Consider the following 25,169-nt stretch of genomic DNA (forward strand, 5'->3'; position numbering starts at 1 on the left):
CAACGTGATGGGTGACCTGGGGAGAGTTAATCTCTCTCAGATCGGGTTTAGGCCCAATCTGGTCGTAATCCGTAGCGACTCCCAGGGCGGCGAAACGATCCAAAAGCTCGTTTAGGGAAGAGAGCTCCATTGGATCTAGCTGCTCGGCGAATTCCGAGATGACGTGAAGATTGCTTTCGATGACCCGAGAGGTCATCATCGGCGCAGCAGCCAAACGGGAGGTCATAAGGAAACCACCTAGCCTGAGAGTTTGGCCGACAGCCAAAGCTCCCTTAGCAATGGTGCCATCTTTAAAGACGGGATGAGGCATCCTTCCTGATGGCGACGACATAGAGGAACTCTCAACGAAAGCACCAATGTTGGTGTCAAAACCAGCGGATCTCGGGTAGGGGGTCCCGAACTGTGCGTCTAGGCGGATGGTAACAGGAGGCAGGGGACACAATGTTTTACCCAGGTTTGGGCCCTATTGATGGAGGTAAAACCCTACGTCCTGCTTGATTAATATTGATGATATGGGTAGTACAAGAGTAGATCTACCGCGACATCAGAGAGGCTAAACCCTAGAAGCTAGCCTATGGTATGATTGTTGTTCGTACGGACTAAAACCCTCCAGTTTATATAGACACCGGAGAGGGCTAGGGTTACACAGAGTCGGTTACAATGGTAGGAGATCTACATATCCGTATCGCCAAGCTTGCCCTCCACGCCAAGGAAAGTCCCTTCCGGACACGGGACGAAGTCTTCAATCTTGTATCTTCATAGTCCAGGAGTCCGGCCGAAGGTATAGTCCGGCTATCCGGACACCCCCTAATCCAGGACTCCCTCAATATCCTTCTTCAACAATTCTGTCATAGGCTTCGCAATCTTCGAAAAAATTTCAATAAATCTCCGGTAGTATCCTGCGAGTCCAAGAAAACTCCGGATCTCTCCAACTGTGGTTGGCGCTTCCCAATTTGTCACAATGTCAACCTTAGTGGGATCTACTGCTATACCTTCTCCAGATATAACGTGTCCGAGAAATCCAACTTCCTTCAACCAAAACTCACATTTGTTAAACTTGGTATATAACTGATGTTCTCTGAGCTTACCAAGTACCAAACGCAAATCCTCCTTATGCTCCTCTTCATTCTTCGAGTATACCAGGATATCATCAATGAACACCACGATGAACTTATCCAAAAACTCCATTAACACCTTGTTCATCATGTTCATAAAATATGCAGATGCGTTAGTCAGACCAAATGACATAACGGTATACTCGTACAGCCCATACCTGGTGGTAAAAGCCATCTTAGGTATATCCTGTTCTCGAATCTTTAACTGATGGTATCATGATCGCAGATCGATCTTAGAAAATACCTTAGCTCCTTGCAATCGATCAAACAAATCATTGATCATCGATAGTGGGTACTTGTTCTTGATGGTTACTTCATTCAATCCTCGATAATCAACAACCATCCTTAATGATCCATCCTTCTTCTCCACTAGAAGTACTGGCGATCCCCAAGGCAAAGAACCTGGGTGAATATAACCTTTATCCAGTAACTCCTTAATCTGTTTCTTAATCTCTACCAAATCCTTTGTGGGCATCCTATATGGTCTTTTAGATATTGGCCCTGTGCCTGGCAAAAGCTCAATCAAAAACTCAATATCTCTGTCCGGTAGCATGCCTGGCAACTCTTCTGGAAATACATCAGGGAAATCCTTCACTACTGGTACTTCCTCCTGCACAACTCCTGTTAACGAATTCACTTGAGTCCTTCTCGGCACATGCCGGGATACATACTTGATCCTTCCTCCTTCTGGGGTGGTAAGCAAAATTGACTTACTGGCGCAATCGATGTTTCCTCCATACATCGACAGCCAATCCATACCCAGAATTACATCCAAACCTTGTGATTCCAAAATTATCAAATCCGAGGGAAACACATGCCTACCTATACTCAATGGCACTTGAAAACATCCCTTGCTAGCCATATACTCCGCTCCTGGTGAGCTTACTAACATAGGTGTTCTAAGAACTTTGGTGGGCAGGTTATACTTATCCACAAATCCCCTTGATATGTATGAATGCGATGCACCAGTATCAAAAAGAACGAGTGCAGTAATTGACTTAACCAAAATCTTACCGATTACTGCATCTGGCTGCTCTTCAACCTCCTCCACGTTAACGTGGTTCACCTGTCCCCTATTGAAAGGGTTCGGCTTCTTCCCAGATCTTCCATTGCCATTTCCATTCTGGGATTCAGGACATTCATTGGCATAATGTTCGGTCTTCTGGCACTTGAAACAAGTGACTTGGCTCAGGTCTCTCTTGGCTGGGGTTGATGGGTTGGTGCGGTTCTGGCCGTTGCTTCCTCCATTCCCATTACCATTCTTGGGGTCGTTATGATTGTGCGAGCTACCTCCTCCATGGGTATGCTAAAAATGTCCTCCCGGTCTAGGGGTAAAACGTGGCTTCTGCTGAGGTCCAGAATTATATTTCGCTTGTCCATACTTCCTCTTGCGGTTCTCAATCTGCTGTTGCTTGCCTTTAATCATGAGAGCACGATCTACCAACTCCTGGTAGTTGTTGAAGGTTGCTACCATCAACTGCATGCTCAACTCGTCATTCAGTCCTTCCAGAAACTTCTCCTGCTTAGCTGCATCCGTAGCAACGTCATCTGGGGCATAACGTGCTAGCTTACTAAAGTCCTCCACATACTGGCCAACTGCTCGTCCTCCTTGGCGCAAGTTGCGAAACTCTCGCTTCTTCATGGCCATAGCTCCTGCTGAAACATGGGCAGTATGGAAAGCCAGCTGAAACTGGTCCCATGTGACAGTGTCGATAGGAAAAGTGGCGGTGAAATTCTCCCACCATGATGTTGCGGGTCCTTCAAGCTGATGTGCGGCAAACTTCACCTTTTCCGCATCGATGAGCCAATCATCTACTACTATCGGCTCGGTGCTACTAGAAAACACCGGCGGATTCAGCCTAAGAAAATGGGCTAAGTGATCAACAGGTGGTGGTGGTGGTGGTGGGTTGTTGTTGTTGTTCCCCTGATTCTGATTCTGGACTAGCAACTACATCAATGTGTTCTGCTGCTGGATCAACTGAGTGAGCTCCGGTGGGAAGGTAAATCCGGGGTCACGTCTCGGAGGCATCTGAGGGTTTTAGAAAAGATGAGAGTTAAGAATAGAGAGGGGTCTAGAGAGAAAACACTACCCATATGCACATGAGGCAAAAGCAAACAATTCACTTCATTCAATCAAACAAGGGCATACAATCGATCTAACTATCGCAAAAGTGCTCGGACTACTATATTTACATGGTGGACTACTACTATTGATGGGGTGGTCTACTAGAAATATTCTTCGGTTGCAGACTCCATGATATCTGCTCCAGCTTCATCAACATAGTCATCATCGCTATCATCTGGATCCGAGTCGGTGTCGTCAATGATGATGTAGTCTTTCGTGTGAATCTCCTTGGGTTCTTCGTCTTCTTCTACTGGTGTAGGGCCTCCCATAAATAATCCAATCTTCTTGATCAGATCGTCATTCTTCTCCACTAATACTTTGATTTCCTCTTCATAATCCTCACGTGTAGCCTTGAGTTCTTCCTCCAGTTCCTTGATTCTTGTCCTTGCATTCTTCAGGTCTATCATGTCGGCGCACATCTAGTTCTCCTGACGTCGAATGTGATGGTTTAACTCCTGGATAAAAGCTGCAACTGATCTATCCTTTCTGGTGCTGATCATCTCCCAGTGCTCATCTCGGCGCCCACAAATCTGGTAGATAGTATCCTTGAGATCATTGCGGTAAACTTCTCCAATGCGTCCCATGGCGATGTGAGCTGCCATGCTCTTTCCTAGATTCCAAGTTGGTGCATCAAAAGAAAACTCTATAGGTTCAGTGACTGGCATGAACGTCCTTCCTGGAACTTGAACTTGAATCATCCAGCGCTCTTCTTCAGGTAAACTGGCGTTGTAGGTCCTGGTGAAGCTTGGTACTCCTATGTTCAGATATCTAGTGACTTCCTTCAAGTGACGTCCAAAGGGTGTATCTTCATCCGGTTATGTGAACTTGTTCCTTGCATCCGCCGTCCTAAAAGAGTAGAAAAGATGAGAAGTCAGAATGAGAAGAGAGTAGTGATCTAGGGCTTTAGCTTAGTGGTCGTGTCCTACAGTCAGCGTGTGCTCTGATACCATCTTGTAGAGACCAGACCTCAAACGGTCCAATCTCTATGCTCCGGTGTCATCCCTGGATCAGTAATGGTGACACCACATAGTACTTGAAGGATTTATGACAGAGTAGCAATCACACACTTATTACATCGAGTGTCTCAAAAGAGAACTTATTACCATAAATATGGCTTAAGGCCATCTAATAACGATAACAGTGGAAGACTTGTAAGATAAGTGAGTCCATCAACTCCAACGGCATCACCGAGTATAGAATCACGACCTAAAAAGCACCTTACTCATCGTCTGAAAAGTCTGCAACATGAACGTTGCAGCCCAAAACGGGTCAGCACATGGAATATGCTGGCAATGTAACACATAGAGAACAAAGAAAGGAATAAGACTATACTACATGCATATTTGGCTGGTGGAAAGCTCTATGGTTACAGTTTTGCGATTTTTCCCTACTGCAAAGGAATAAATTTTATTTAACTATCATGGTGGTTGTTAAACATTGAGAGTGTAGACACGCTCTCAATCCCAATTAAACATCATCATTAAAAACCCAACAAATTTAATTAGAGTAACATGATGAGATTCACATGATAATCCAAGTACTAGATACTCAAAATGTCCATAACCGAGGACATGGCTAACCATGATTAGTTTATACACTTTGCAGAGGTTTACGCACTTTTCCCCACAAGACTCGATCTCCTCTGTTGGGATTCTCGAACTACATGGTGTTTGAGAAACGGATGACCGAGACATAGTCTTTCAGAAGCGCTAGCACCTTACGATCGGGTAGACCGTTACACCTACTTTCCCCTACATCTGCTAGTCAACCACTGTAAGAGTTCGCACGACTTACTCAACTATGCTAGAGCCCATAGTAGCTTGTGGCTGCACACGGAAGTTTCTAGCATGAATAATCTCATGATTCCTTTGAGCCTGGGTGGCGGTCCAAAAGAAAAACAGGCAATCGCTGGAATACCCAGGTGCCTCAATCCACCCAGATGTGAATTTAAGTTGCCACCTTAGATAAACCACTAATTTAACAAACTCACATCTGTCATGGATTTCACTCACCCAATCCATGTCTACTAGCATAGCATGGCATAATAAGCAAACGTAGAAGTAACTCCCAAAGGTTTGATAATAAACAGGTGATAGGTACTACCTCATCTACTTCCCAAACCCACAATTTAATTAGATCCTAATCATGCAATGTGTGAGGGTTGATCTAATGCAATAAAAACTGGGTAGTAGGAGGTATGATCAAAGTGTTACTTGCCTTGCTGATGATCCGCAAAACCTAGCGATTCGAAGTAGCAAGCAGCGCACTCCGGGTACTCTATCGCAAACAAACAAGCATACAATAAGTGCTCAGCTAATGCACAGGTAAAACTCAAGTAAGAGATCTAACCAGAAAGTTCAACTTAAGAACTCCGGTTGGCAAAAAGAACCAAATCGAACGAAGCAACAAAAGACAAACGGCAAAAAAACTTGCTTGAGTTGCAAAAACTTGCTTGAGTTGGTTAAATGGAAAGAGGGTTTTGAGACGAAACTCCAGGCGCTTGAATCGCCTGATTCCGATAAACGAGCGAAAAGTTATACTAAAATGAAAATCGGATCAGGAATCGCGATCGGAAAAATCGCGGATTAAATCCGAGAAAAAGAAAAATAATGAACAGATTAACGAATGAACGTTCGTTATCTAGATCTAAATGATGAACGCGTTTGTTAAAACGAACGAACGAGCGAACGCTCGCTAATTAACTAAACCAGAAGAAAAAACGGATCTAGAAAAAAACGGATCTAAAAAACCGAACGAAAAACTGACGGAAAACCGAACGGTTTTTGAAGAAAAAACCGGCGGCGGGGCGGGGTCAACCTCCAGCGAGGCGAGGCGGCGGGCGGCGGCTCCGGCGGCGGGGCGATGCGGCGGCGCGGCGGCGGCAGGGGCATCGAGGGTCGGCGCTAGGGTTTGGGGGCGGCTCGGCTGGGCTCCTCCGGCTTATAAGGCCGGCCGGGCTGGGTGTCCGGATCGGACACGGCCCGATAGGTCGGTTTGACTTTTTAAAAAAAAATTACGCTCAGAAAAAAAATAAAAGGACTACTAAACAGACTCCGAAAATCCCGAAATAAATTTTCCCCGGCTTCTAAACTCAAGCCGCACAGGATGAACATTTATTTGGGGCCTAAATGCAATTTTGAAAAACGCGCATTTTTCCTAAATTCAAATAAAATAGCAAATAAATCCAAATAAAATCTTATTTGATTTTTTTATTAAATCAATAATATTTCTTTATTTTGGGAAAGTCATTTTATTCCCTCTCTCATCTTTTTATAATAGAAATAATTGAAGACAAAATAAATAAAATCAAATGATCCTATGAATATAACGAAATCCCCAACTTTCTCCGAGGGTCCTTGAGTTGCGTAGAATTTCTAGGATCGACCAAAATGCAATTAAAATATGATATGCAATGATGATCTACTGTATAACATTCCAAATTGAAAATTTGGGTTGTTACATCAATCATGCATGGTAGTATATGTGTGGTCCGGGGTCCTTTGATCTACACAAATTCGAAGTGTCACCATAGCCTCTAGTCCATCTGCACTGATGGCATATCCTCACCGGTCGCCTCCCATGCTGAAGCACGACCCAAATAATATGATAGAGGAAGTGCGCAAGAGCGGGCAATACCACATGGCCACTAGGTGGAAGGATGCTGATGAGAGAGATATGTGATGTGTGGATAATGCTTATTGAGAAGCATGCTCGATAGGGGAAGAGGAGGTGGTAGCTCATGAATATTGAAGGGTGCACAATTTATTTTTATTTGCATGTGAACTTGTATGGGTTTTGACCTATCCCCGAGTTTCTTCATCATTTAAAAGAGAAGCTTAAATACCATGGTGCAGAGCAGGCCGACGAGATGAGATTCCACCCATCAATGGGCAGCATTAGACCAAAGTAATTGAAAGAGCATAGTCGCCCCATCTCTTTGGTTTTGGTAATTTATGACAATCCCTATGGACTACTGGTTTCTTTGAGATACTTGAAGGGTTTGTCCATAGGCAATTCTTGAAGACCATATGTTGTCTTCAAGGTTGAGTGTAGAAGATTATTGATGACCAAGGTGTTATTCAAGGAGTTATCAAAAGAATGGTCATGTGAGAATTGAGCCTATTGAAAGCATGTCTTGAAGAATAAGATTATTTGAACACTCATGTTTACCTTCAAGATATCATCCATGGACGGTGAGAAGAAAAGGTTCAAGGTTGAGTTGTGCAAGTTCAAGAGGAGCATCACGAAGAGATCACATGCTTGAATCTTGCCGTCCATTCTGGTGATACTGGACAAGTGAATATGTGCCTAAGAGAGTATCTCCCATAGTGGTGTATGGGGGAGAAAATTACTAGTCTTCATCCATCCAACACAATCAATAAAGGTGGTCCAACTTGAGAAGGTCATGATCGGCATCATCTAGCTCAATTGATTGCACAATGCGAAGGTATTACCTTGATAGGTGTTCTATCTTACTAGTCTCATGGTGTTAGTTTGGAGACCGAGTTATAGGATCAATAGACATACTATCAAGGTGGGATCTCGAGTGAGTAACTTGATCGTATCGTTCATAGAGAACTCAAACTTTGCATCCTTGGCATCATCTTTCTTGGTTCTTGTTTGGCTTTCTATTTGTGAGTCTTAGAACCCATGGTTATCTTCATGACAAGCTCAAGTTCATCGAAAATGGATTTCCTATGCATCTTCAATTATATTTTCGATGTGGTTGTTTTTGCCGGTTCTGCACTCATAGAGGTTTCACACTTCTATATAATTTGTATTTCTCTGTCATTAGCTTGAGTTTGTCAAAATTAGAGTTCATTTGCAGAAATTATGAAAGTTCTAATTTTACATGTTTTCTGCAGTCTTTACCAGGTCCAGTTGTACCGCTCGTGCTAGCGGTTGTACCACTCCTTGGAGTGGACACAACTATGCACGGCTAGGCAGTCGTACCGCTACTTTCTCGAGCGGTACTATAGGACCAACTACCACCTAAGAAGTGATTCCCTCGGGTTTGGTAGGGGTGCTCGGGCAGTGGCCTAGCGGTTGTTCTAGTTATTTTCATAATAACCGGTAAAACCAGGCAACCGGATGGTTCTACCACTTTGTTCGCCCTAGCGAATCCTGTAGCCAGGATGCAGCTCCCAGTTTGCTTCCTGGAGTGGTTGTACTGCTCCAGTGTTTTCTACACTATAACAATTAGATTTCTAGGGGCCTATTTAAGGGGGTCTTCTTCCCCAATGGTGCTCACGTTTTTAGCACGCTTTCTCCTCTATTGTTGAACGCCAAAAGCTTTTCCTTCTCTCTATTCCTCCCATGAAACTTGCATATTTTTGGGGAAAAGAGAGAGAGAGAGAGAGAAGACCTAGATCTACATTTCCACCAATCCATATCTCCTCTAAGTGAGGGGAACCTCGCATGTCTATATCTTGGAGTTCTTTGTGTTCTCCTCCTTTGTTCTTTCTCTGCTATTCCTCCATAGCATTAGTTGTTGTGGTGAGATTCGGGAGAGAAGGACTTGAGCACTATTGTTCTTTCCATTGCATTTGGTGCATATGTTTGAGTTCTCCACTAGGATTCCTGGGAGTGAAAGTTGAGAAGCTTATTTATACTCTTGGGTGCTTGGTAACCTAGAGCTTGTTCCTATTAGGTGCTTCGGCGCTTGCGGTTGGTGTTGTCGCAAAGCTCAATCATTGTGGTGTAAAGCTTCGGGCAAGCTTCGGGAGCCTCCAATTAAGTTGTGGAGATTGCCCGGGCAATTTGCATGGGTTCGGTGACATCCATCAAGGATCAATTGTATGGATTTGGTAATTGCGCTCAAGGGTCCCTTAGCGGAGTCACGGCACCTTGCATTGTGTGGGGGCACAAGGAGAATACAGTGAGTCATTGTGGCGCTTGGGAGCATTGTGCATCCACACCGCTCTAACAAAGATTAGCATCCGCAAGTGTGTGAACTTCAGGATACATCCTCTCGTCTCTGTTTGCCTCAGCTATCTCTTACCCGAGCCCTTTACTTATGCACTTGTTTGTGATAACATCCATGATTCAAGTTATATATCTTGCTATCACATAGTTGTTTATCTTGTTTACCATAAGTTGTTGTTGCACATAGTTGAGCCCAGTTTTATTTAGGTTTTGTGCTTGATAAATTAAACACTAGTTTTATTCCGTATTTGTTCAAGCCTAAACCGTAAGTGTTTTAAAATGGCTATTCACCCCTCCCCTCTTGGCGACATCCACGTCCTTTTAGTAATGTAGTAATCATGACTGAGTAGCTTCCATCACTCAAACCTTTCTAGGAGGCACCATTTAAAATAAGTAACTTACGTAAGTAGATAACGGTAGACAACAATAAGTATATAGTAAAGTAAATGTATAAATATTTCTTTATTAAATCATATCTGAACACTTTCTTAATCACTATACATGACAAAAGCACCATGCGTATACAAAAATAGTGCAAGGACAAAAGAATATCTAGCTGGGAAAAACGACAAGGATGTAAAGAATGATTGAATATTGATTTCTTCCTTGGTCCAAAGCGCCCGCTTTTTTGGCATTGGTGATTGAGGACCGAACTTCTTCCTAGCACCTCCAACTCATTATCTGGACTAGCGGCAGCACCTGCATCTTCATCTGCGCCTCCAACTCATTCTTCTCAACTACGTACCTATACTTCCAATATGTCCTTACATGTCTCCTTCTATTAATATTCTAATTAAAGACTCCCCATAAAATTTCTTGTTAATCAGAGAAATAAGAATTATTTGAGCTATGAATTCAAGTTAGAATAGCATAGTTGAACTTCAGGGGAATTGGCTCAACTCACATGGTAAAAAGAATGAAAGAAAAACACTATCCAACGTTTCTTTATGAAAGACTCGTTCCCATAAATGCTCCTAACTCCATGTACGAATTTCTTCTTTTGGCCATCTCGTCCATTTGGTTTATATTCTCCCATGTGTGTGTCCCAACACTAGGCCTTGAGAGCAAGAACACAAATCACAACTTTTAATTTGTTGTTTACATGTTATTCGTAACATATATATTCTAGGCTTTTAGTGAATTCAACATTCACATTCAGTATACAACCATATTATGAAGAGTGGCAGAAGCAGAGTACATTGGTCTGAACTCCATGGACAAATCCTAAGCCAAAGGCCTCGAAAATCCACTCCCTATCCTGTTCTCCTACTGCCGTCGCCATCTAAGAAATTTAGGTCCCCTTGTCTTCGGCTGCCATCTTGGCGCTAAGAGGTGGTGGATCTCGAATCTTCAATACTTCTATGTTCTTCGTCAACGTCTAGTGATCATCATTGTTTTGTGAGAATTAATTTTCTCTCGTTCTTTTGGTGGTGCCATGAGGTTAGAGAGTTTTTTGTCCTCGTAGATCCGATTATTCTGATTTGATGAGTTTATGTTGTTGTGTCAAGCTTTTTTGTTGGTCTGATTCTTTGTGAAGGTGAAATCTTTCATCAATGACATGGTGAAGATATAGTGATTCGACGGCTTGCACTTATAGGGGATCATCCCCGGCCCAAGTACGTTCATCGATAAAGACTTCCCATCTTTCTGGATGGGCCACTCAAGGCATTTTGAAAAAGTATTATTGGTAACATTCATGCGGGTGAAAGAGTGACAACATCTGTCACGGCATGGCTGATTGCCGTGCAGGTTGTAGTCGTGGGTTATAGGAGGGCGAGGGTGAGGCCCTCGCTGGCCTATGGTTGGAGAAGGGGGTTGAGGAGGGGCGCCGAGGCGCAGGAGCAAGGAGATGAGGTTGTAGGTTATTTTCTGCTTGTGTTTATTTATCCAAGGGCTGGCTATATATAGCCTAATTACAAGACCAGATTACAGACTCCTATTACAATTGGGTGTTGGTAGGGTAACCTTCTACGGGACTAAACCTTTCCAACTAATACCCAGACTCTTGATCTAAAAGAGACTATAATTAAACTAGGACATATTTGTAGGCAGGTGCAGGGCCGGCCCACGCAGGTCCCTTGCGCCTATAGGGCTGGGCCCACATGACATCTCCCCCTCCATTCTGAAATAGCTCGTCCAAGAGCTGGAAGCTTGGATAACGGTCATGGAAGGTTATAACATCCTCCCATGAAGCAGCAGATGTCGGCTGGCCCTCCCAGTGAATGAGCACCTGCTGGACACCGCGAGCAATACGAGCACGCAATGCTTGTACAGGGGTTGGATGTACTCGACCCTGAAACAGAGGTGGAAGCATCGGCAGAACTTCCTGCGGTGGACCATGGTACTTCTTAAGGACCCCCGACATGGAAGACATTGTGAATGCGGGCGCGTGGGGGCAGATCCAAACGGTAAGCAACCGTATCGATTTTAGCGAGGACTTTGAAAGGCCCATAATATTTGGGAGACAATTTCCATTTGGCGCCTACTCCAAGAAATGCCGTCGGCCGGTGCTGAAGACGGAGCCAAACCCACTCTCCAACATCGAAAGAAAGGGCCCGATGCTTATCATCATAGTAATGCTTGTACTGTTGTGCTGCCTGAAGGAGACGCTCACAGATGTCGAGTAAGAACTGATCACGGTCGACAATCTACTATTCCACCGCCTGGTTTCGAATCTCACCTGGCGTATAGTCCCGCAATGAGGGGGGATCCCGTCCATAAACCACCTTGAAAGGAGTGTCCTTCAACGCTGAGTGGTACAAAAGTGTTGTAGCAGTACTCCACCCAAGGCAACCATTGGAGCCACTGCCGGGGGCGATTCCCAGTTATGCAACAAAGGTACATGGTGATGACGCGATTGACGGCCTCAAATTGTCAGACTATGGATGGAAGGCCGAACTCATGTGCAAGCGCGTCTCTGCGGCGGCAAACAGAGCCTTCCAAAAGCCCGAAGTGAAAACCACATCCCTGTCCGAAAGGATGGATGTGGGAAACCCATGAAGTCGGACAATGTTGGAGAAGAAGGCCTTACCAACAGACTCCATAGTGTATGGATGCGTCAAGGGGATGAAATGCGCATACTTGGAGAAACGGTCCACGATGGTTAGTATCACACTTTTGCCGCCCACCTTCGGAAGTGCCTCAATGAAATCCATGGAGATGCATTTCCAGACACGAGATGGCACTGTCAAGGGCTGCAATAAGTCGGCTGGATGAAGCTGCTCCGTCTTGTTGCGTTGACAAACCAGACAAGCACGAATATACTACTGAAGTGCTTCCCTTGTTTGCGGCAGATGGAAATCCCAGCGAAGACAATGGAGTGACTTCTGGATACCTTCATGGCCCGCATCATGGGCTGCAGCCAGGACCTCTCCGAGCAACGGCGACGTAGGTGGCACGTAAGCCTGTTGTTGGAAGGTAACAACACCGTCAACGAGAGCCCAAGGCTGTCCAAACTCAGCAGATTCTAGTTGTTCCCGGAAAGTGACAAGCGTCGGGTCCGTGTGTGCCGCCTGACGGAGAGCTTCAAACATATCAAAAGAAGGCCCGGAGATGGCGAGTGCCTGGCCCGCATGAGCATCACGGTGAGAAAGAGCATCGGCGACGATGTTTTGGCGACCCGGTTTATATTCCACCGTGAAGTCGAACCCCAACAGCTTGCCCACCCAATGATGCTGTGGAATGGTAGCGAGGAGTTGGTCTAGCAAAAACTTCAGGTTGTAGTGGTCAGTTTTGATGACGAACGCACCTCCTCAAAGATAGGGCCACCAGTGGCGCATGGCGTGCACCAGACCAATGAGCTCCCGCTCATAAGCGGCGAGAGAAGCATGACACGAAGCAATGGTTTTGCTGAAATAGGCAATGGGGCCGCCACCTTGATGCAGGACTGCCCCAAAACCAGATCCAGATGCATCACACTTCACAATGAATGAAACTACAAAATCCGATAGCTGAAGCATAGGGGCGGTGATAAGAGCTTTCTTGAGGACTTCAAAGGCGATAGTCGCTGAAGGCGTCCAAAGAAAGCCATCTTTCTTGAGGAGCATCGTGAGGGGAGCTACAATAGTGCCAAAATCCCAGATGAACTTGCGGTAGTATCCTACCAGTCCTAAGAAACCACGCACAGCATGGATGGTGCGCGGAACCGGCCAGTCTACCACGGCTAGAACCTTGTCGCTGTCCATGGCAACTCCTGCAGCGGAGATGACGTGTCCCATATAAGACATGGTTTCTTCCCCAAAGGAACACTTGGAGCGCTTGAGAAACAGTTGATGTGTGTGCATAGCCTCCAAAACGAGCTTGACATGACGTATATGATCCGACCAGGACGAGCTGTAGATCAAGATATCATCGAAGAACACAAGCACAAACCGACGAAGGTAGGGACGGAGGACGTCGTTCATGAGTGCTTGGAACGTCGCTGGGGCATTTGTCAAACCAAAGGCCATCACCATAAACTCAAAGAGGCCCTCATGTGTGCGAAATGTCGTCTTGTGGATATCCTCAGGGGCCATCCGAACTTGGTGGTAACCCGACCGGAGATCCAGTTTGGTGAAAAAGCGGGCGCCCTTGAGTTCATCTAGAAGTTCATCGACAACGGAATTGGAAACTTGTCCTTGATAGTGACAAGGTTGAGACCACGGTAGTCGATACATAAACGCCAAGTCCCACCGGCCTTTCTGACGAGTAGAACGGGGGATGAAAATGCAGAAGAACTAGGACGGATCAGACCGCGAGCCAACATCTCTGAACATTGGCGCTCATGTTCATCTTTTTGAATCGTTGGGTAGCGGTAGGGACGGACAACAACCGGCGGTGTCCCGGGAATAAGATGAATATGATGGTCATGTGCGCGCTGCGGCGGCAGACCCTGTGGGTCGGTGAAAACATCGGTTAAAGTGGCCAGCAGGCTGTCCAGAAGGTCCTTGCCTTCGCACACATGTAGGTGGGCAGGCCGTCCGAGGGAGTCGAGGCCCGACCACTCCACACGGTGATCCGAGTGCCAAAACGACATCCATTTCGTAGTGTAATCCCAGAGAATTGGCCCAAGAGTTTTGAGGAATCATGTACCGAGGACAATGTCAAACCCGCCCCATGGAATGGCATGCAGATCAACAACGAAACGCTCCTTGTCAATGGTGATCGCAACCTATTGGAGGAGTCCCTGACATGTCACCTTATCGACATTAGCGACCGTGACTCCCAAGCGACGATTGGAGGAGAAAGGCAGCCCGACGATGATGGCCAGCTCTTCGTGGATGAAGTTATGAGTGCTCCCTGAATCAAGCAAGGCAACCAAGTCACAGCTCCCGATGCGAAGAGTGACCTGCATTGTGTCACTGGTGGGAATTCCGATGACAGCCAAGAGTGAGATTTGTGCCTCCTGGAAATCCTCAAACTGCTCCTCTTCAGCGTCGACGGATTGAATGTAGAACAGTCGTTTGTAGCGATGGCCCCGCGCGAACTTCTCATCACAATTGAAGTAGAGACCCTTAGCGTGTTGTTCATCCATCTCGGCGGGCGTGAGTCTTTTAAAGACGAGTGCGGGCGTGGGGTTGGAGGAATCCGGTAAGGCCGGAGTAGGTGCGGCCATGGGGCGGAGTGGACGGCTGGGCCGGCCCGGGGTGGTCGTAGTGCTGGTGACGGTATTGAGGTGCTCAAAGCAGATTTCTAAGTCCATAACCGCGTCCAAAGTCGCCGGTTTCAGCATCTCGACCTGAGTTTTCATAGGCTCGCCCAAGTTGTTGCTGAAGATATCCCGCTCATCGTCGTCAGCAATGGGGCGCACCCGAGAAAGATTCTCTAGAAAGCGCTTGGAGTATTCCGCCACGGTGCCGGAGCGGCGGGTGGAGATCAGCTCGCCAAAGGGGTTGGCGCGCGTCGGCGGTCCGAAGTGGTTGGCAATCAGTTTTTAAAACTCGGTCCAGAACAACTGCTAGCCTAGCTTAGCCTCGAGGTGGCCATACCATAATGCGGCGACATCGGTGAGGTGGTATGAGGCGAGCCACGTCTTATCCGACTCCGACGTTTGCTGCCCGAGGAAGAAGAGATTGCAGCGTGTCAGCCATGGCCGCGGATAGCTGGTCCCATCAAAGAGGGGAAAATCAATCTTGTAGAGGCGCGGAGCCCGATCCGCCAGATCGACCGGGCCCCAGTGTGGGACGACGCATCTGGGGGCCGCAGGAGCCTGGTACCACCCAATTGAGGCGTGCCCTTGCCTTCCAGCCGAAGGAGGGCCATGTTCTGCGCGCGCTGCTGCTGTGACGTGTTCGCAAGCTGGCCCTGGAGGGTTTTGAGTGTCTCGGCGATGGACTGGAGGGTGGCGCGGTCCTTGGCGTGCTCTGTCCGAGCGGTGTGGTTCTCCTCCGAGAGGCTGTTCAAAGTGGCGACCACGGCCTCATGATCCTCGTGCTGTTTGGTCGCGAGGTCTGCTAGGGTTTGCGGCAGGGGCGCCGGCGGCGGTGGCGGAGACATGGGCGCTGGGATCGACGAGGAAGCTGATGCCAAGTTGTCACGGACTGGCTGATTGTCGCGCAGGTTGTAGTCGTGGGTTGTAATAGGACGAGGGCGAGGCCCTCACCGGCCTATAGTTGGAGAAGGGGGTTGAGGAGGGGCACCGAGGTGCAGGAGCAAGGAGGTGAGGTTGTAGGTTATTTTCTGCTTGCGTTTATTGATCCAAGGGCTGGCTATATATAGCCTAATTACAAGACCAGACAGACTCCTATTACAATTGGGTGTTGGCAGGGTAACCTTCTACGAGACTAAACCTTTCCAACTAATACCCAGACTCCTAATCTAAAAAAACTAAAATTAAACTAGGGCATATTTTTAGGCAGGTGCAGGGCCTGCCCGCACAGGTCCCTTGCGCCTATAGGGCTGGCCCCACATGACAACATCATTACTCTAGTCCAATTGAAACCTATTTACCAAAGTCTTTGGAGTATTTCTTCGAGCAGAGATTGATACCGTGAAGAAGTTGATTTCAAGAAATTTCATTGTAATTCTTAGTCAAATGAGTTACTTTGTATTTTCTTGGATCTTAGGTCAAAATCACTGTACCTGTAATTGTTATGAGTATGAATAAAGTTACAAGTGTTTCAAGAAAAAAAAGCCATTCCTTTGTATGAGTTTCTCTAAGTCCCGGCACTTTCATAGATTATCCTCTAGTAATAATGAGCCACATGGGGTTATTCATACTCGAAGAACAAACCTAATTTGAACAGTTCGGAGCTGTTTTTTTTTTTTGTTCCGGGTCAACCGTGCCATTTCACTTTGAAATACCTAGATAACTAGATATTTCATTGATTCAACAGTGTCGCTAGAAGTTCGCTCGCTAAACTGAGGCTGTGTTCAGGACAAGTTTTAGGTGAAGTCACTCTCGGAACTGCCACTGAACATTGACCAGGAACTTCCTTTCTGTGGCAACGCACCGTCCCCATGGGTCTCCCATTTCGTTCCTGGCAGCAGCCACAGGGTGATAGAAGTGAAAGCAGCAGCCACAGGGTGATAGAAGTGAAACTTCTGGGATCATGATTATAGTTTCATGATTTGGTAAAAAACAATATTCAGGAAAAAAATCGACGAAACAGTGTGCGGCCCACTTTACACGTTTTGGAACTGCAAGGCCCATTGAATTCCTATGGTGCAGATCGATGTGACGCTCAGACACGTTAAGCAGAGAGGCCGCAAGAAAACGGAAGCAGCAGCAGCAGCAGCGCGACCACGAATGGCGTCGACCTCGAGCTTGGATTTGGGAAAGATCGTGCCGACGGCCGGCTACCTCCTCCACCGCTGCGCCGCCGTCCCCAGCGCCCCTGTTCTCCGGGGAGGAGCGCGAGCGGGCGGTGCGGCCTCGCCGTCTCGGTCTCGTCCTCCAATGGTAGGTCTGCCTTTACCTGTTGTCCCTTCTTGTATTTCCCTGTGGAATTGTTTGAGATCTTGGAGTTCTGTTCAACCATAGTAAGATGAGGTTCGAGCCTGCGAGGAGCCGAATCTTAGTATTACCGCTCTCACCGATTTCATGGTCCATTCTGAAGCCATAGCGGTTCAGTTGAATCCGGTGAGATTTAATTCCAACTTCTTCGCCAATTATCCTGAGCTGGCAAAATTAGAGATCAATTTGGACGGGGAATCGTGTGTAAAGGCTGTCCAATTGGGCTTTTTTGAGACCAATCATGTTGTCGAATACATGACAGGATAGTTTCCTTGTGCAATATTCAGTTACAAACTTGTAATTTTGGGTGTCTAGTTCTGATGTTTAAGTTCAGTCTCTGCTCTTGAACAGACACTGAAGTAACAATGACTCATATTTAACGGTATAGGTGCAGCTAGGCTCTCCGCATTGAGTGACTCGGAGAAGAAAGGCCCTGTGGTGATGGAGATCCCGCTGGAAGATATCCGGAGGCCGCTAATGCGAACGCGTGCTAATGATCCTGACAAGGTGCAGGAGCTCATGGACAGCATCCGTGTCATCGGCCTCCAAGTACCTGTGGGCATCCTTTCCTTTTGACATTAATTTTTCCAAAATTATTTTCTTTTAGCTCATAAGATAAATTATGTCAGAACTGGAATTTTCTTATGTGGAATTGAGTACATAGAAATAAAGTTATAGAGTAGCTAATACATGGCTGACCACTGCTACTGAATTTAGTGATCTCCACACAGTTGTCTATGGACGTTTGTGCTATGGTTGATTGAGATTCACTTGATTGAGTATGCGTGTCAATATTCAAGTTGGGTTGTTTACATGCATGTTCTGCGTACATTGTCACAAAGTACAGATGCATTTTTTGTCCACGAGATCTGGCACTTATGTCTAGAATGAGTTTTCCCAAGCTCGTTTTGACATGTGAAGTCTATTCACCTGCGCTCCTCTGAATCAGTCTTAGTTCAAAGTGTGCCCTTTATGCTCGGATCAGGGCCTTTATTATTTCAACAGAGGCTCTATTATGTCTAAGGTTAGATCTAATCTAGGTCTAAGCTAGGGCTTTATTTCCGTTATCTTGGCCGTCGAAGTAGAAGGTGCCCCCTTTTGGTTCTGGCACACGGGTATTTATACCCGGTCTTGAGTCGGTTGGACGCATTCCTTTCCTGGACTCCTGGTTGCGAACGCCTTGAGCCTCCCAATCTTGATCTCTGGATGGTAGACGTCTCGGCCTCTTTCCCGTGTGACTGGTGAACTCCCTTTCGCTTGAGGCCTTGATTACAGATGTTCTCTTTAGCATACAAGTTTTCCCCTTTTAGAGGTAACATTAAGGGTTTGGGCAACTCTGAAGAGGAGCTGGCATGATGCGGTATGGGGAATTTCAACTTCCGACATAGACCAGGGCCGGTGAGTTGAGATTCCACCCATTAACGACAAACATCACAATGATGAGACCAAAGCAATGCATTAATCAAGATCGAGTAGCTCCCATCACTCAACCTCTCTAGGAGGCACTTTTTAAAAGAAGTAACTGAAATTAGTAGATAACGGTAGACAACAATAAGTCTATAGTTCAGTAAGAACAGAAAAAACTAAACCTGTAAATCTGTATCTATTAATTCATATTGGAACACTTGCTAAAGCACTATACATGACAGAAGCAACATTCACGCATAAAAACAGTGCAAAGACAACAAAAAAAGACCTAATTGGGGAAAACGACAAGGACATAACAAATGATTGAGTGTGTCTTTCTTCCTTGGCCTGAAGCACCATTCTTGTGGAATTGCTGATTGATGAACGAATCGCTTCAATAGCACCTCCACCTCATTATCTTGGACTAGCGGCATGTCCCACTTCGCCATCTCAGCCTCCTACTCATTCTTCTCAACTGTCCGTACTTCCAATATGTCCTTCCATGTCTCCATCTATTAGTATACTGATTACAAACTCCCCATAAATCCTCATGTTAATGGGAAAAAATACGAGAGATATGAGCGAAGGGTCCAATCTACAATGGCGCAAATGGACTTCAGGGGGACTGGATCAACTCCTGTGGCCAAAAGAAGGAAAAAAACACTATCCAATGTTTCTTTATGAAATGACCCATTCCGATAAATGATCATCTACTAATTTCTTCTTTTGGCCATCTCTGCCATTTCATATATAATCTTCCAAGCCTACGTCCCAACCTAGGTCTCTAGAGCAAGAAGAACGTAACATGAAAATACGTCAATAAATGCCAATCGTGCCCCTGATCTCTTCATCCTCCATTCTCAGACACACAAATTTAATATTATGGAGAGTATTGGGATTTAAAAAGATGGCGAGGCTAAGGTTTTTATAACTGATTGGTTTCTCTGTTTGACTCCCTAGTGACACCACACAATATTAATTACTAGGGGCTCTTGGACAAAAAACGGGAAGAGCCATCATGCATGCTTTAGATAAACTAGTGTTAGTATAGTAGGATCTGACTATCGTGTAGAAGGTCTGATTTTCAAGTAATTCACCAACTGAATCTTATTTGATTTAATTAACCAATATTTAACTTTTTCCTAAGATTCTTGTGCTTTTTCATCGGGTGATTGCAATCTCCTAATGTAGGCAAATTATGATACAACAGTCAGGGCCACATATTGAGACATCATGTATGCGTTCGTATGGCAATACAACAACAATATATAGTCTTACAAAATAAGGGAGATGGCAAACACTTTTTTTTAGCATTAGAAACACTATTAAGATGATGAGACTATCGAAGGTGAAATACTTTTTATATATGGAAACAGAACTATTTATTCACTTATTAAACACACATGCTGGCCATAATGTCTTGTTGCCATCTTTAGGAGGACAGTCCGTTTATTCATGGACACATGCCTGGCTAGCATTCCAAACATGGCCCAAGCCTACGATCTACTACATCTTGTTCATACATTGCCAAGACAAAAATAAGCTCCCTTGTTGGCCATCAGGCACATAGCTTCCTACCCCGTCCATTACAGCTGCAACAGAACCCATCATCTGCTGCTCACTCCACATTGGCTGCCGACCCACTTGTTGATTATATACGGAAGGGGAGCACTGAGTTAGGTTGTTCATGACTGCGAACGAGCTCGTCGGACCCTGCAACCTAAAGCTTGGGTCATTACTGAGGCCGGTGAAAGAAAGGGTTTGCCGAGGGGCAGAACTATTATTTGCTGCCAATAGCTCATTGTCATGGAGCCTGACATCATTGATGCTGTAACGCTTTGTCCCTGACGATCCCTTTTTCTGTATTCTCTTGAAAAACTTTTGTGCATGGCTTGAAATTTGGACAGGGGTCTTAGTGGTGATGAAGTGCTTGGATATGTTTTTCCAGTCGCCACGGCCATAGACTTCCAGCCCATAAAGAAATGACCTGTGGACACAATGTTCAAAAGAATTGTTCGGTAAAATTGTTTACTGAAAGATAAATTGTGCAGTTGTTTTATTGAAGCAACTAATATAGATTGAAGCAAAGTTCCAGTTTGACAGGTTCGAACCACTACAACAACACATGCTTACTTTTGTTTATTTACGGGCACTGGATAGAATATATGTATATCAGAAATCCATAATTGAATGAACATTTTCTAACATATTGACAACCAACATATTACAAATTCAAATTTACCATACCTCTATTTCTCTATAGTGAAACGACAATCATTACAGGTTATTGATCTGTTTGATTGTGACAAGACGTGCCATATTGGAATTTAATGGCCTAATTTACTGCCTTTCTATTTTTTAATCAAGGTCCAATCACATAAAATTTTTAAGCCAGAAAGAAAGTTCATCTATATCTTATTTGCAGGGATTAGTATTTATCAAAAATGTAAATTGTAAACGTCCAGATATACATTTAGTAAAGTGCAATATCAATTTAACACACCTGCCTCATAGAATTAATTCGCAGAGCTTAATTATCATGTGTCAATTTTAGATAGAGAACAACTAAAACTACATGACAAGGAAGAATATAGGTATTGACTAACTTGTGTTCCTCTTTGGTCCAATACTTTCGTTGATGTGCGGCAACAACTGGTCGATCAGTGGAAGTATTGTTCTCCAAGAACACCATCTTGTTCTTGTCTACCATCATCGGAGCCTCCTCCATCTTCCTGATTCTTGTATCCTCCAGTTGCGTTGTATCCTCGAGTGCGCAACGAAATGAAAACCCATTATCAATCATGGTCGTATCCTCGTCCTCTTGTACCTCAAAGTTTTCATTAACAAGGCCGCCCATGCTGTAAATGGAAATTGACAGTGTCCAGTGTACATTTAGTAAAGTACAATATCATCACAAACATAAGCTACTGATCTCACATAATAAATATGCACAACATTCTTAATTAGTATATGTTCACTGAAAACAAACAACAATTGAAACTACATGACAATGGAGGGTATACAACCATGGGCGAACCTGTGTTCCTCGTCGATCCAAAAACCACATTGATGTGGGGCAACAACTGGTTGATCTATGGAAATATTGTTCTCCAACACCTCCATCTTGTTGGTGTCTGCCATCAGCGGTGCCTCACCCGTCACCGTGATCCCCGTATCCTCCATTACACAACCAAAGGACAATCCATTGTTGTCCATGATTGTTGCCTCGTCTCGTACACCGAAGTTTTCATTCGCATGGTCGCCCATGGTGTAGATAACGTGTGTGCTGCTAGCACCATTCTCCTCCTTCGGTAGCTCATAGTTACCGTTGACAGGGTCACAAAAGGTGAAAATGTTTTGCGGGCTACCACTAGTAACATGGGTTCCCTCCCTCCGTTGGATCATATGCATTTCCACGGCGAGATTAATATAAAGATCTGTTACCTCTTTCATGGTCTTTGAAGGAAACAATGCACGGAGAGAATCCATGATGTAATTATGCTTCTTGTTCTTGTCATCGTTGTCGTCGTACATGATTTTGTTGGTGTTGAGCCTAGCAATGAGTGAGCATGCCTCCTCTACCTCGGATGAGGTCCACCCCTGGTTGACTATTGGATCCATGAGAAAGTGGGTAGTTGAACGCTATAGAATTATGAGGAGTATGAACTATGAAGATGGGTTATAGCTTGGGGATGGAGACTGGGGAGTAAGGTAGTGTATTTATAGCCCTCTTGTGTGTAGTCCTACTTTCGCTAATTAATTTGGCACATTGATAGTTTGTCGGTCCATACTAAAGTAGATTGAACTATAGTTAAGACAATTAATTCTTATGACCCTCTCAGGAACATGCCAAACTATTTTAAGTTGACCTTGACATTGTGCCTTTCTTTGAAAAAAATCTTTTCTTATTATGCCAATGCAAATAATTGCCAGGGGCCTCATAATATACGCAAGAAGATTGGTAGAAACAACACACGCATGCCTATTGAGTATTGATCAATTTCGGTGTAGATAGATAGAACACATATCTTGTGCGCGCATGCATGACATGTGTTCTCATCTTAGAATGCAAGACTCAAACCATGGTTTCTGCCGCTCTCAAATATGCAAAGCACACAGGATGTCCATTCGGATTTGGCTGCTAGTGACACATGCATCAATGGAGTTTTATTGATTAATACATATTTGCTAATACATAGACTCAATACATTATTGCATACATATTTGCTAATAATTGATTAATATCTCCCCATGATAACTTGGCTACATATATGATCCACACACATTACCAGTGAAGGTAAGCATATCCTTTCTCTTAATTTTGGTGATCATTCTTCCCACATCCAACGCACGAAATTTCATCTATAGGCAGATTTCTTGGCTTAGGTCATTTAATGGCACTTCATGGTAAAAAGATTCAATACATAGGCCAATCAATTGTGTACATATCTACATATCTTTTTTTATATGTATATATAGAGATACAAATTAATAACCCATGAAGTCAATAAATTTGACACACTTATCTTCCATATCTATCTATCTCTCATGTTCAAATAATTTCGAGATTTCTACGTGATATTCACAAACATAGAGGTTGCAAAATGAACATAGGTTTTTTAAGTGCATGATGCATTGTCTAGCTATCATATGGGCCTGCGTGCATACTCATGCACTCATATGCTAATGTTTCAGCCATGTTCATAAATGGCTTTTGCTTCGTTGTTTTAAACTCGGTCTTAATATTTTGTACAAGTTATTAAACTAAATTATAGGAAAGGCATCAATTATAACGGGCTTCACAACTGTATTTTTTTCTAGTGAAGGAAAAAAGATTAGAACGTAGGAGTATTAACTTTGCCAATTGTTAGGCCAGATTGCTAACTGATAAAATCATAGGAGGTTAAATTCTAACGGTAGCATTTTGAAGCATACCAACACCAACTCTACATCACTGGAGCCAGGTAGTCCTGATAACTACAGTCGGGAAGTCGCTTGACGTTGCTAGAGATACTAGTGACAACAATCTAAAGCACATACCTTCAGCATGGAGAACAAAGGTGAGGGGCAGGCGAGGAGACCCAACCTACCACGTCGATGATATAAGCTCCATACCATGACTTATTGACGAGAGTACCAGCGCCACCGTGGATCGATGTGGAAGCATTGTAGTTGACGACTCTTCCTCCCCCCTCCACCGTTATGGTAGATATAATTTTTTATCCAGTTTCAACTATTTTGCTCAATGATTCTATCTTAAACATATATTTCTAACATGATAAAACGTCTGATTTCCTTATATTGAGCTGAAAAGGAGAAATAAATGGATTTCTAGTCAAATGCAGCAATTTGCAGAATTAGTCCAGGCTGCTTTGTAACCGGATGGTGTTTTTGCAATAATCGAGGGTGTTGGTTCACTTTTGGTCTTGCTTTTCATAAACATACACAAGCAAAACGACTACTAGTTTGACGTCAAGCAATGCATATATTGGGTTTTTCATTCTCCAATTTTGTTTTAATTATATTTTACAATTTTTTGTTTTAGTTTACCATCTTCACTTCCTTTTTATTGTTGATTCCCTTTCTTTCTTAGTTTTTTTATCATTTATTGTGTACCCTACATATGGCACTCCCTTTATGTTTTCTTCTTTATTGTATCTTTTCCACTGGCCTATTTGTTCATTATTTTTGTTATGCATTCCTGAGTTAGTCCAGTAACCTTTTATTATTGCTTCTAGTTTGTTGTCGAACAAACACATCAACATTTTTAAGACGGTGTGTGTGAAGTTATTTAATTAGTATTCAACATGGAAATTTAAAATTTGAAATATTTTTAACTCATCAAGAATACTTTTTCACAAGGACGAATAATTTAGCTTTGTTGGATAAATGAACCGCTCTGATCATGAAACATTTGTTGTCATATATAACTATATTTTTTTATAAACTCGGGGAACAAAATACATTTCCACCTCACTCTATCGTCTCACAACTCTCTCCAAAGAAAGGCACCTAGGATTGTCGCGTAAGTGCCGCCACCAGGTTCACTCACCTCTAGGGGCCTTTCGGTGCTGGTGAGGTCGGGGAACCCTGGTTGTGTTTGGCTATGTTTGGGTCACTCAAGATCTAGCTATGGCTCAGTCTAGGTGTCTTGTCATCGTTGGCAAAAAAATTATATACAACATTCTTGTTGACATAACTGAATATTTTCTTTAGTATAGTTATAAACAACTCAGACTTAATACTATGTATGCTCTCAAATGAATTATGAAAGTATGGTAATGCTATTGTGAAAATATTTCCCTGCTTTATAAAAAAAACATGACACAACTTGTTGATAAATCAAGAAACATACAACTAAAGATAGATTTTCCTGATTTTTTAGCACAACTTTTATGTTTTTGTCGAAGATTTCTCACTAGAAAATTCTTACTTATTTTTGGTAAATTGGGTAAAGTACCTAGAATTAGGGTTTCTACTTTGAAAATATGTTTTCGTTTTAACATCACACTCCCACGAGTGCGTCCCATGGACAAGATCTCGCACGCACGTAGAAATGGCCTAGCATGCTTCTAGCAACCAGAAGTTATTCGCTTGATTTTGTCGAGGCGAGTAGTTGGAGAGTTACTATACAGAAACCTAGATTCGTAAAGGAAGAATGATG

The 25,169-nt window shown here is 44.1% G+C and overlaps 1 protein-coding gene and 1 pseudogene across 1 annotated transcript; one reads left to right on the forward strand and one right to left on the reverse strand.

Annotated features, from left to right (window-relative positions):
• The first annotated feature begins 16,801 nt into the window (after positions 1-16,801).
• On the forward strand, positions 16,802-17,877 carry LOC119331177 (annotated as a pseudogene).
• A 1,965-nt stretch (positions 17,878-19,842) lies between these two features.
• On the reverse strand, positions 19,843-22,162 carry LOC119332104. The gene is made up of 3 exons (XM_037605275.1): positions 21,543-22,162; positions 21,112-21,363; positions 19,843-20,492 (listed from the first exon to the last, which is right to left on the reverse strand). The coding sequence occupies exons 1-3, from the start codon at positions 22,124-22,126 to the stop codon at positions 20,012-20,014; spliced, it is 1,317 nt and encodes a 438-aa protein (XP_037461172.1). The 5' UTR covers positions 22,127-22,162; the 3' UTR covers positions 19,843-20,011.
• Positions 22,163-25,169: the final 3,007 nt, after the last annotated feature.

The sequence above is a fragment of the Triticum dicoccoides genome, chromosome 7A (genome assembly GCF_002162155.2).
Source record: "Triticum dicoccoides isolate Atlit2015 ecotype Zavitan chromosome 7A, WEW_v2.0, whole genome shotgun sequence".
Taxonomy (NCBI): domain Eukaryota; kingdom Viridiplantae; phylum Streptophyta; class Magnoliopsida; order Poales; family Poaceae; genus Triticum; species Triticum dicoccoides.